Source organism: Benincasa hispida, chromosome 9 (genome assembly GCF_009727055.1).
Source record: "Benincasa hispida cultivar B227 chromosome 9, ASM972705v1, whole genome shotgun sequence".
NCBI classification, from domain to species: domain Eukaryota; kingdom Viridiplantae; phylum Streptophyta; class Magnoliopsida; order Cucurbitales; family Cucurbitaceae; genus Benincasa; species Benincasa hispida.
In genome coordinates this window covers 51168667-51180448 of record NC_052357.1, presented here as the reverse complement: position 1 = coordinate 51180448, position 11782 = coordinate 51168667, and the positions used below count along the sequence as shown (strand labels likewise).

At 35.9% G+C, this 11782-nt stretch overlaps 1 protein-coding gene across 1 annotated transcript; it reads right to left on the bottom strand.

Moving 5' to 3' along the window:
• Positions 1 to 978: 978 nt before the first annotated feature.
• On the bottom strand, positions 979 to 10141 carry LOC120087038 (BTB/POZ domain-containing protein At4g08455). The gene is made up of 2 exons (XM_039043882.1): positions 9599 to 10141; positions 979 to 1611 (listed from the first exon to the last, which is right to left on the bottom strand). The coding sequence occupies exons 1-2, from the start codon at positions 9932 to 9934 to the stop codon at positions 1147 to 1149; spliced, it is 801 nt and encodes a 266-aa protein (XP_038899810.1). The 5' UTR covers positions 9935 to 10141; the 3' UTR covers positions 979 to 1146.
• Positions 10142 to 11782: the final 1641 nt, after the last annotated feature.

The window sequence follows — 11782 nt, the reverse complement described above, 5'->3', positions numbered from 1 at the left end:
ATATACAGAAGGAGTTGATATAAACTAATTGATTTTAGATCATCAAACAATGTCTTTAATTAAAAAAATAGCTATAATTATAAATTAAAAAGAAGTACAAGTGTACAAGATTATTTAATTAAAAATTAACTTATTTTATTATTAGTTAGTTAATTAATATCTTTTAAAAGATCAATTAATAATTTTAATAAATAATTTATGTTGTTATATATTGCCAATAAAAAGAGATTTAAACAAATATAACTATGTTTATCCATATTAATTCATAATAATAAAATAAATTATTTTTGTAAGTCAAAAACTTCAAACTTAACTGGCATATTGTACGTGTTAACCACCAAAACACTGTGTTCGAATCTCGCTCTCTATTGTACTCGAGGGAAGAAAAAAAAAAAACCCTTCAAATCCAACTCCTCATTTACAAAGCAAAATTCTCTACATATTTTAGAGACAAATCATTTTCAAAATTTGAACCAAGCTAGATTTTCACATTTTAAATAATTTTTCTATAGTAAAAATGTTTCGATTTCAACGAGAAAGAGTATTGAAGTTAAAGAGATAAAATCGTGTTAGACGCCAATTTAAGCATGAATAATTTAAATCTTCAACCCCTTGAACTAAAAATAAAAATTGTGCCAAAAACAATGAGCCAAAAATGTATTTAAAGAGTGTAAGAGTGTTGGTACAAATGCAGAAGGATAAGTTGAGAGAAACATATACCCCAATAAAGATTAGGAAAATTTAAATTCTTACTCTAAACTAGTCAAGTTATATCAATTTTCACTCTAGACTTCCAATTTCTACTAACTCCCACAAATTTTAACAAAATATGATGCAAAATCTACAGGCTCACCGATTTTAATAATATCAAATTATCAATTTTTTTATCTACATATATATTATACCTAAAATCTGCCTCAACGGAAGAACACAGGAAAAAATACATACAACCATGAACCCAGTATAGGGTTAGAAAAATTTACAGCCAAACGAGCAAATTTCATATCGATTAGATCAAATTCCGTTTACGTTCTGGTTTTCTTTTAACAAGATACATTCTGAATGTTATTGGAGTGCATGCTCATCTTAAAGAACAGTCCTTGCAAGCACACAAAACAAATCACAATGGGTATAAGATCTTCAGTTTTATTTCACAGAACAATCTCTACAAGCAGCAGTATTTACCTGTTTAGACATGTAAGCTTCATAGACTTCCACGACAAGCCGTGGATCCTTCTCGACAAGTTCCATATACTCCTCCCTTTTGGTAAGCTTGTCCATGTTGTCGATAATCACCGACAAAGCTGCATCGATCATATGCTTGCCATTGTGCTGGTGTGCAAAGACATAGTTCATGATCGAGTTGTCCCAGTTCAGTTTTGATATTAGGAACTTCTCGCAATGTGCCTTCAGATGCTTCACTTCGTACTTCTCAGCCAAAACTAAAAGGTCATAAGCCATTTGCTCATCAAGACAGGCGTCTGCTGTGTACAAATAATTAACAAAGGCACGGAGGGCATCAAATGAAACATCGCTGATTTTTATGGTACCGCTACGACTTTCTTCCATTTCATTCTCAAGCATAGCTTTGAAAACTGGGGAGCGACTCACCTGAAGGATACATGAAAAAAGGTAAACTATGATAAGAAAAAGGAATGGCTAGGGTCTTGTCTATACTAGACCATAACACGAGAAGCTAGGCAAAGTTATATGCAAAATTGCAAATGTATATATGCAAAATGTTATATGTATAAATTGAAAATGTATATAGAACTCAGCTAATAAAATAGTATCATCCTTCAGAAAGTAATAGAAAAAAATCAAGTCGTAAATTTTGATACTCCAATCTTGTTCCATCTTTTATCTCATCTCCAAGGCACTAAATTTATAATCATGTTAAAATAATATTCATCCACCAAGGTGCAACAAAAGTTACAGAGAAACATCTTCTGACCTATTATTCTCTCTCTCGTGTATTCTGTAGTCAAAGGAAGATAGAGGCCTCTCATATCTCCCGATAAAATATTTAGGGATAGGCATTAAATGGGTAATCAAAACACAATTTCCCACAATTGTATTAACACCATGTGTAGTAAATACTGCCAATTTCCAAAAATTTCCCACAAATACAATTTCCCACAAATGTTCTTGCCTTGAAGAACATTTGTACTGCCAAGAATGTTGAAATCAATCAACTTGTATATAAGAAATGCAACTGCATCTCTATTACTGCTAGTGACGTTATAGTTATGAAAATTTGTATTATGAATCATTCAATGAGGTCCGTCATGTTTAATGAATTTGAATCTCTTAAATTGCTTTATGTGATTGAAACACGTTTTTGCATTGGTTATCATCATGCTTAAGAGGTATAAACTAAACTAATTAAAGGTAGTTTACGTCATGGTCATTAGTGATACATGGGAAAATCACAGAAAAGATGATGCAGGAAAGGCTGGCATATAAAGGAGTTGGTGCTTGATAAGTTGATAACTTATGGTTATATTCTTTCCTTCGCTTCATATATGATCTGAGTTTGGAATACATGCACCTTGTCTAGATTTGATGTATGATATATGGGATACAATGATTAAAAAGGTGAAGACAATGATTTATAAACATGAAGAATTGCAACAAGTGACTTGTCCCCTTTTTATGATGTGGTGTAATATTTTCATTGATTGTTGGAATAAGAATAATACTGCACTTCATTGTTTAGCACATTTCTTGAATCCAAGGTATTTAATTATATTATCTTTTCTATCTTATATTCTAACCTTATAGTTTATATTTTATAAGAGTAACAGTTTTTTAAACCTCTATTTAGATACTATAGTAAAGAATGACATACAAAGTCCTTTAATTGAATGGCTCAAGAGGTCGAACTAACTCGAGAGAGAATGAAGTGTTTTAAGAATGATTTTAGTGACCTTGCAGATCCTGCAAAAGTGAACATGGATTTTGTAACTTTTCAAATCTGGAGATTTTGCTGAGTATGCTTATATCTCAAAGATATGTTATCGATCCTATACGTTGGTAGGCAACTCATGGGGTCTATGAACAAATGCTTCAACCAATTGCTTTGAAAGTGAAATCTTTTTCCTCTTCATGTTGTGAGAGAAATTGGAGTACATACTCTTTAATTGACTCTCTCATGGCATGGGATCTACAGAGGATTTGGATCTACGCTTTTTTCCGCGAAAACTCCAGAATATCCAAAAGGAGAGACTAAGTCATAGGATATTGTTGGAGATACTTTTGATTCTTTTGAAAATGCCAGCATGCTTGAAGTAGCTATTGTCTTTAAAGGAACCAGATTGGAGGGTGATGTTTTGGAAGATGATGGTGGTGAAAGTGATCAAGATGATAATGTTATGAAGATTTGACACTTGAGAGGCTTCAAGTTTTTCTAGGTTCTAGTCTACTTTGTTTTGATTTGTTGAATCGTGAATGTTTTGTTGGATAAATGTGTTAGGTACTTAAGCACCTTGGAGAACACACCCCAAATGCTAGTTATTGGGATGGGAGAGCCAAGCCACTTAAGTATCACATTGGTCATCCAGTTCTAACCAATGTGAGACAAAGACATCCCATACTATCTTGGTTCCTAACAATACCCCATCCCTAGAAAGCCGACCTCCCAACGGCTACTCTAGCGGTACTTCACTCGGCCACACCCGATCAGAACCCTAAACCGGTTCCACTCCAGAACGTCAACCGGCTCTGATACCATTGTTAGGTACAAGCACCTTGGAAGACCCCTAGTTATGGGAATAGTAGGATTATTAGTAAATATTAGGATAGTTACTAGAAGAGGCATTTTGGTAATTAGATAGTGAGCTTGTTATGGCTTTTGATTATAAATAGAGGGAGTAGGTTGAGAAAAAGGGTGTGAAGTATTTGGAAGAAATTTTTTTGAAATTAAGGGAGAGACTAGCCCTCTCGAAAAGCTAGGTTATCTTGTTACCCGTTCTATGATATTATAGCATATTTCAACATATTTCAACATATTTTCACATATTTCCATATCTCTATGTTCTTGGATTTATTCTTGTATTCTTAAGTATTTCCTTGTTAGGTGGTATTCTAACAAATTGGTATCAGAGCACGTTCGTTCTGAGAATATCGTTATGGATTCAGATGCAATGTGTGATAGGCTAAAGGTGTTAGAGACCCTGGAATCAATGCAACAAACATTGAAGGATTACCAGCAAGGATGTGAAGAGAGAGAGAGTAAAAGAAGACTAGCAACCATTAAAGTAGAGAAGGAAAACCGTGTTTGAAAACTATCTAAACGAGCTCAAAGAGTGGGGGGAAGACAAAGATCGTACCCGAGGGTACCTCCACAAAAAGAGGGGGAATGGATTGATCAGGTAAGCGGGAAAGAACGAAGGAGAAATCTATGGTAAAGGCGGGTGGAACAAGAATGGCATGAAAGAAAGGAGAACATATCGACGAACCTGTGTTCAGAGAGGTGGAGGAGCGTGCGGAAGAAGAAACATGGGAGGAAGGGCTACCTGATGTGCAAGTGGTTAGAAAATCGAGGAGGCGGGCAGAAGAAGAAGCGACAAATGACGAGACAACAGGAGATGAAGTTCTGGGGAAAGGGTTGTTGCAAGTTTAGAGAGGAGAGAAAGAAGAGATTAGAGAGGAACAACCATGAAGGAACCATCGAAGTAGAGCACTACCGACGACAAGAATGGGGGTGGCCAAACACAATGTGTCAAAGAAGAATTGGCCAGTGGAGTGGCAAATAGACGGATAAACGACGAGGTATGAACTTAACTGATTTCACAAACTCAAATAAACAAGATGGCGAGCAAAGAAGGGGGAACACGCGAGCGGTTGATGGGTTAGGATGGCAAAGAGACTGGCGAATGAAGAAATGGTGGCTAACGAAAACACCGGTGAGCGAAGTCGCGAGGAGGATGAAAAGGTTAGGTGTGCTGAAATTTGCAAAAGAGGGTGTACTACGATAGATGAAGATGACGAATAAACGACATGGAGAAGTTGAGGCTGAGTTGTGAATGAAAGATTGGGGAAGACAACATGGGCAATTCCAAAAGCTGAGGGGTATACGAGGCGACGCCAAAAGTAAAGAGGACGTCTACCGAGGCCAAAGGCAAAGAGGAAGGTGGCCGACGAGGAGTGCAACCTGGTGGATAATGGCAGAAGAAGTCGTGACGATGGAGAAAAGGGAGCACTTGCATGATAGTTGGGACCACTGACGTGTCAAAAGCTGATGGGAAGGAATGCCAACCATAGCATTATGGGCTTAATGTCTTTGTTTGGGTTGAGTGAGACTAAAGCTCTAGAGACCCACGACTATATTCTGAAAGAAAGAAGAAAAGGAAACATACAGTGGCAAAAATGGAAGGAAATGTAAAGTCTAACCCTAATGCCATCCGCGTGTCAACCGTTCGTGTGGGCGAGATATGGGATTGTGGGTTTTTCATTCATAGACTGAGCAAGCTATGCCTTAATGGGCCAAATTTAAATAGGAAGGTTAAGGTCCACATGCTGTCAGAGGTGGAAAAAGGGGGATTACTCAATGGACTTCTTAAATGTGGGTTTCGGTATTTTAGTGGGGTGACAAAACCCAATATAATCCACAAGAAATTGAAGAATTGGGGAGAAGGAACAGGCACTAAGGGCTCGATTAACAAGGCAGGATCGTGATAAGCCATCACATTTCATAACTCATGGCATACTATAATAATTAGTTTCTATATCAAAACATTTGAAAGTAAACCGCTCACTGTTAATCGGCTCCTCCTCAGATTTTTGGTTCCTTCGACTCCCATTTATCCTGAAATTATATTGATAATCTTCTAATTATCCTCCACGTGACCATAGTCAAATTATTTGCAAATTAATCTTCAAGTATAACCAATTTCACTAAACTTTTCCCAAATCCCTAATTTGATCCAAGGTAGAGTTTGCTTTGTAATTTGGTCCTTCAATTGCTCTAAAATTAATTTGATTCAATAGGGTGGGATCGTGATAAGTCAGATACTAAGGGTTCGATTTTAAATAGTATGGATGGGGCCCAGTCCATTGCTAAGTTAGAAAATGAGGAAATAGTTGAAGATGGACTTTTGGTGGGGCGTTATCTTGACTTAAACCCAGAACCCAAACCGCCCAAGCAATATCATACCATATGATCTTTGGCCAAGTGTTCCTCGAGGTAAGCATCATCTTTAGTGGTTTTATTTTGGCTTACTATCTCTAGCAAGGTATGATAATGATGATTGAAGTGTTGTGCAGCAAAGTGGGACGTCCAAATGACCGAAAGGAGGTTGTCGGACCATGGACAACAAGAAAGACACGATCCAAGCTGAAAATACACACGAAGGAGCTGATGGAAAAAGTGCCAGTGGTGGAAGGAGACAATGATTTGGAGAAAACGCTGTTTTCTTTTTTTTGTGAAGCGGTGGGATGACAATTCCCACGTGATGTGTCAAGTGGTGGGGCCAACAAGTTGGAAAATGTTGCAGAAACATACTGGATTGGTTATGGGCTGGGATTGCTGGAAGCCTACTGCTACCTTTAAGAAAGATAATGATTTATGGGCCCAACTTTTGAAGAGTTGTGCGTGTGGGGCAATCCAAGTTAAAAGAGGTTGTTATATTCATCGCCTGATATATGGGCAGTGGGGTTACTTAAGGGAAGGCTGCTGTGTTGTTCTGGGCAGCAAGTTGATAGTGGGCCCAGCCCATTTGAGGAGAACAACGCCAGTGGAAAAGAATGTGGAGTCATGGCCTGCTTAATGGGCTAAATCCAAATGAAGAAGTTGAAGCCTAAATTGCTTAACAAAGTTGAAGACATTTCTTGTAAAGAGGCTGGAGGTTTTGGGTTTACTGTTTTATTTCAATTTAAAGGGGAAAAAAAAAAAAAAAAAAAAAAAAGAGAGAGAGAGAGAGAGAGAAAAAAGAAAGAGGTCGCCCACTTTTGTGATTGCATTTTAGAAGCACACCTTGAGGACAAGGTGTCTTCGAAGGGCGAAGTATTGTAAGACCCCTAGTTGGAATAGCAGGTTTATTAGTAAATATTATGATAGTTATATAGAAAGAGGCATTTTGGTAACTAGATAGTGAGCTTGTTAGGGCTTTTGATTATATATAGAGGGAGTGGGTTGAGAGGAAGGGTGTGAAGTATTTGTAAGGAATTTCCTTTGGGGAATGAAGGGAGAGACTAGCTCTCTCAAAGGCTAGGTTATCTTGTTACCTGTTCTATGATATTATAGCGTATTTCAACATATTTTCACATATTTCCATATCTCTATGTTCTTGAGTTTATTCTTGTGTTCTTTAGAATTTCCTTGTTAGGTGGTATCCTAACAAAATGTAATATGTATTTCACTTTCAAACTTTAGTATTGACATGACATTTTATGCTTTTTGGTGAACTACATTTTAATATCTTTATGTTAAATTTACGTATGTTCAAAAGAAGATATATGAAAAAATAATGTATCCTCGATGTTCCATATCTTAGTTTTTAGGAATTGGTATATCACTATATCCTATCGTATTTGTATCTTATATCCGTATATGTGCTTCTTAGTCTAATAGCAATACAAAAAGATTTCTCTCTTATTCTATGACAAAATCAACACATTCTTACTAATAGATTGGTTCATAAATAGCATACAATTAATTACGTGATGAAATAAAAATGACAACACAAAATAATTAAATATATGTTTCCTACTTAAACCCTATAAAAAATAGATGTGCAATCCCTAAAAAGAGAGCAAATAATTATAAGGGAACATACTCTTGATAAAGGACTAAGAGATCATGGGTTCAATCCATGGTGGCCTCCTCCTACCTAGGATTTAATATCCTACGAGTTTCCTTGACACCCAAATGTCATAGGATCAGGGGGTTGTAAGTTTCAAACATAATTTTTTATTGAGAAACTATGCCTTCATGAAAGACCAAATTGAAAGGAGTATACAGAAACAGAATGTTAGAAAAGAAAGGACTCAAACCATGGAGAATCAGGGATAAAAGATAATAATGATTTTTTTTAAAAGAAAAAAACCCATGGTTACAAAAAACCCGAGCAAACTCATTGATTCTAGCCAAAGCTCTCAATACTCTCCCCAAAACGTCTCCAAATCTCTAAACACTCTCCTATTCCTCACAAGCCAGATATTCTATGAGACAAAAAAAAACAAAAACAAGAACCCAAAATTTTTGGGGGAGAGGGAGGGAGGGGAACGCCAAAGTTATCCTTCTTATAGACCAACATGAATTGTTATGAGCCAACTACATTCAAAAGCCTTAAGGTTGCCCTAAATTGAGCCTGCCAACTAACAACCACAGAAAATATGCTCCATATACTCTCACGACCCTAACGATATTAAAATGTAACAATTGAAAAGCCAGCACATCCCCAACCAAGTGTCTTTCCAGAGCATGAGTCTCTCACCATTGCCCACATTTAGGCCACCGAAGGATTGAATTGATAAACTGTTCTACAGTAACAAGTCTGGGAGCTTCAATTGCAATCCCTCTCCAACACCCAAATGCTCTATCTATTACAACTAAACCCACAATTACTAGGAAAACCTGAAATCCATTCAACCGTTAAGGGTGTGTTCTTTCTCCTTAAATTTCCATGATCAAGGCCACTGACCATTAACTCCCATGCCATAAAAATTGTAACCAATCAACCAAGTGCTCTGCTCCCTCTATTTCCACCTGTTTACAAGGGAAATGTCCATTTCTTCAACATCTAAGCTAATCCACAACCTCATTAGAAATCAAAATAGAGTGTAGGATAACTTGGCAGAAACGTCCAACTAAACTCAAGCAAATCTTCATCCCTTCCACTTGTTCCCAGGCGTACTACAAATTTACAAACGGTAGTGGAATCTCTCTCTCACTAATTTAGTCATACTTGGTTATCAAAATACTATCAGAAGAGGGATGACGGAAAATTATATGAACTCATAGTGAAGGCTTGAAATCCTTTTTGTCTTATAGCTAGAGAAAAAAATTGAGTAGAAAAAGGAATTTCAAAAAGGAGAATTTTAAGTAGTGAAATTGAAATGAGTTATAATAATTGTATGCAGAATAAAGAATATTGGTAACAGGAAAGAGAAAACAAATGACTTGTGAAGGGACAAACCCCATTTCAATGAAAATTTCTAAATCAACATGCAATGGCCAAACCATATTTACCAAATAACAAGTTTATGCCTACAGATCAATTCACGACTTAATTATCAGACTCGAATCAACGATTCACACATGGTAATTCGGAATTCCAATTAGCTTAGCCTCCCTATCCCCCCTTCACCTCCCCTCCAAAATAAAAATCCTTTCAGTTCGTACTATCTTTCACATAATTTTGCTACAAATCCAAGCTTACTGCACCAATGCTTATGAATTTAGCAGTTAAGCATCTTACTCTTCGACGCTTCGTAACTAAAATAGAAAAACCACTTAGATTCAAAATAACAAGTGGCCATCTTACCAGTACACAACTTAACCTCATACCCAAGCCAGACCGGAATCAAATCAAAACCACAAAGAAAAGTATTGTATTAGAAAATAACCAAGTAAACCTGTCAAATTCATACTAACCAAGACAGCTTTATGAGCGGGAAGAGGCACGGCGTATCCCTCAGGCCCATCGCTGGAGGCGATCAAAACGACATCCGTAAAGCAAGGAGCATTCGACCGATTATGAAGATGATCGAGAGGGGACCAAAACCTGAGGAAAGCGACCTTTGATTTCAAGTCTTCGATCTCACGCTTGAGCTCTTCCTCAGTCTCATTAGCTTCATCGTAGCACTCCTTGCAGGTTCCGGCGTGGCGTGACGGGTATTCGTCCTGACACGATAAGCACTTCATCATTTCTTGATCGGACTCATTCTCTGTGTCCGAAATGGCTGTCGACGACAAAACCCGGCGCCGCATCGGGAAATTTGTCGTCGGCGCAGGGTTTCTGTGAAAATTCTCTTCTCGTTGCTTTGATTGAACGGAAACGATCCGAAAGAGACCGGCGATTGACGAAGGATTACCTTTTGGAGATCAATCAATTTCTGTTGCAAACATCGAGATAATCTTTTTTCCAAATTGGAATTAGTGAGAACCCAATGGAATCGAGGACCTCAAAGTAGAAGTAGTTTGTATGTATTCTGGCGTATTAGGGTAATTTTAAAAAGCTGCTTTCAAAATTTTCATTATTTTCTCATCTCTAAATAAAAAATTTTACATTTTTTTTTTACAATATATGGGGACTATGAAGCATAGACACAAATACGGTTACACGATATGGATACGATGATTCTGTCAATTTCTAAAAAACTAAGATACGGATACATCTAAGGATACGTCTTTTTTTTTATATATACTTTTTTAAAATATATATTTCTAAAAAACGAGGATACCGATATGTTGAAGATACATTTTCTTTTTCTAAAAAAATTTAGGATACAAATAAATTTAGCATACAAGTTAATAACAATAGCACAAAATAGAATATAAACACTGAAATACAATACAAAAAAAAACATCTAACGTGTTGAAGTACAATAGTTAATAAAATGCAATAGAAAAGTGACTCATATTACAAAGAACAAGAAGATTAAAGGGAGAAATATGAAGATAAACGAAGAACTTCTTCATTGTATTATTGAAGATATCCAAATGGTTTATATTTTGGTAGACTTTGTGGGGACTCAAATGTGAAGATGAAGATTAGATGATTCTAGGGTTTGGTTTTTTATTTATTTTTTTTCCTTTTAGTTTTAGACTCGAGTAGTGAGCTTTTTAAATAGGTTGCCTAGTTTTAGATTGGGAAAGATTAGATGAGTTGCTTGTCTTTTTTCTTTAAAAAAAGGTACGCGTGGAAATAAATACGTCAAATCGCGTGTCAGATACGTATCTGGGAAGTATATGAAAGTATCGGTATCTGATACATGTCTGATACGGATTCTTTGCCTCACATGAAGTATCTGTGCTTCATAGTATGGGGATAAGGTAATCGAAGTACAAATCTACGTGGCTTGAGTTAGGTTCATTTTGGCATTTGAATTTTACTGAAAAAGTATATCAAATATTAAGGGGATGTTTGGCGTGCAGAGTTAAGTTAGCAATAATTATTTGGGAAATTAAGTTATCTAAGGAGTTAGATTGTCTGTGTTTAGGGCGCAGAGTTGGGTAAGTTAAATTTGAATGTTTATATTTGGGGTGCTGAGTCTATTGAGTTTGGGTATCTGGTGCATTTTTTTCAAACGAATTTGATTCTGTCTTAAACTTTTTTTTCCAATTTTTTAAAATTTCCAACTACACATATTTTCCTAAAATTTTTAATGATAGAAATTTGTTTTATTCTTTTTTCTCATTCTTAAAACATAACAAATTCCTACAAAGTCTACTAAAAGAAATCCTAAAAAGAAAAAATATACCAAACATAAACTTTGAATTCAATTTTTGAACACTCAATTGCTTAAATAGACATATATTTTTTTTTCTCATTCCTAGACACCAAACATATTCCGAACAAATGTAAACTTTTGACCATTCAATCATGAACACTGATGAAGCTTACAACAACTTTTTTTTTTCCTTCTTGAATAATGTAACATATTTTTACCACACAACTTATGTTGGAAATGTCCTAGAACTCGCAGTTCGTAAATTTTGTTAAACATTCTATTTATCAATAAAATATTATTGAGTATTTTATTCAATAAAGTTGTTGATTTTGCATTCTATTATGAAAATCCAATAAACATATTCATGACTATAGTATGAATACTT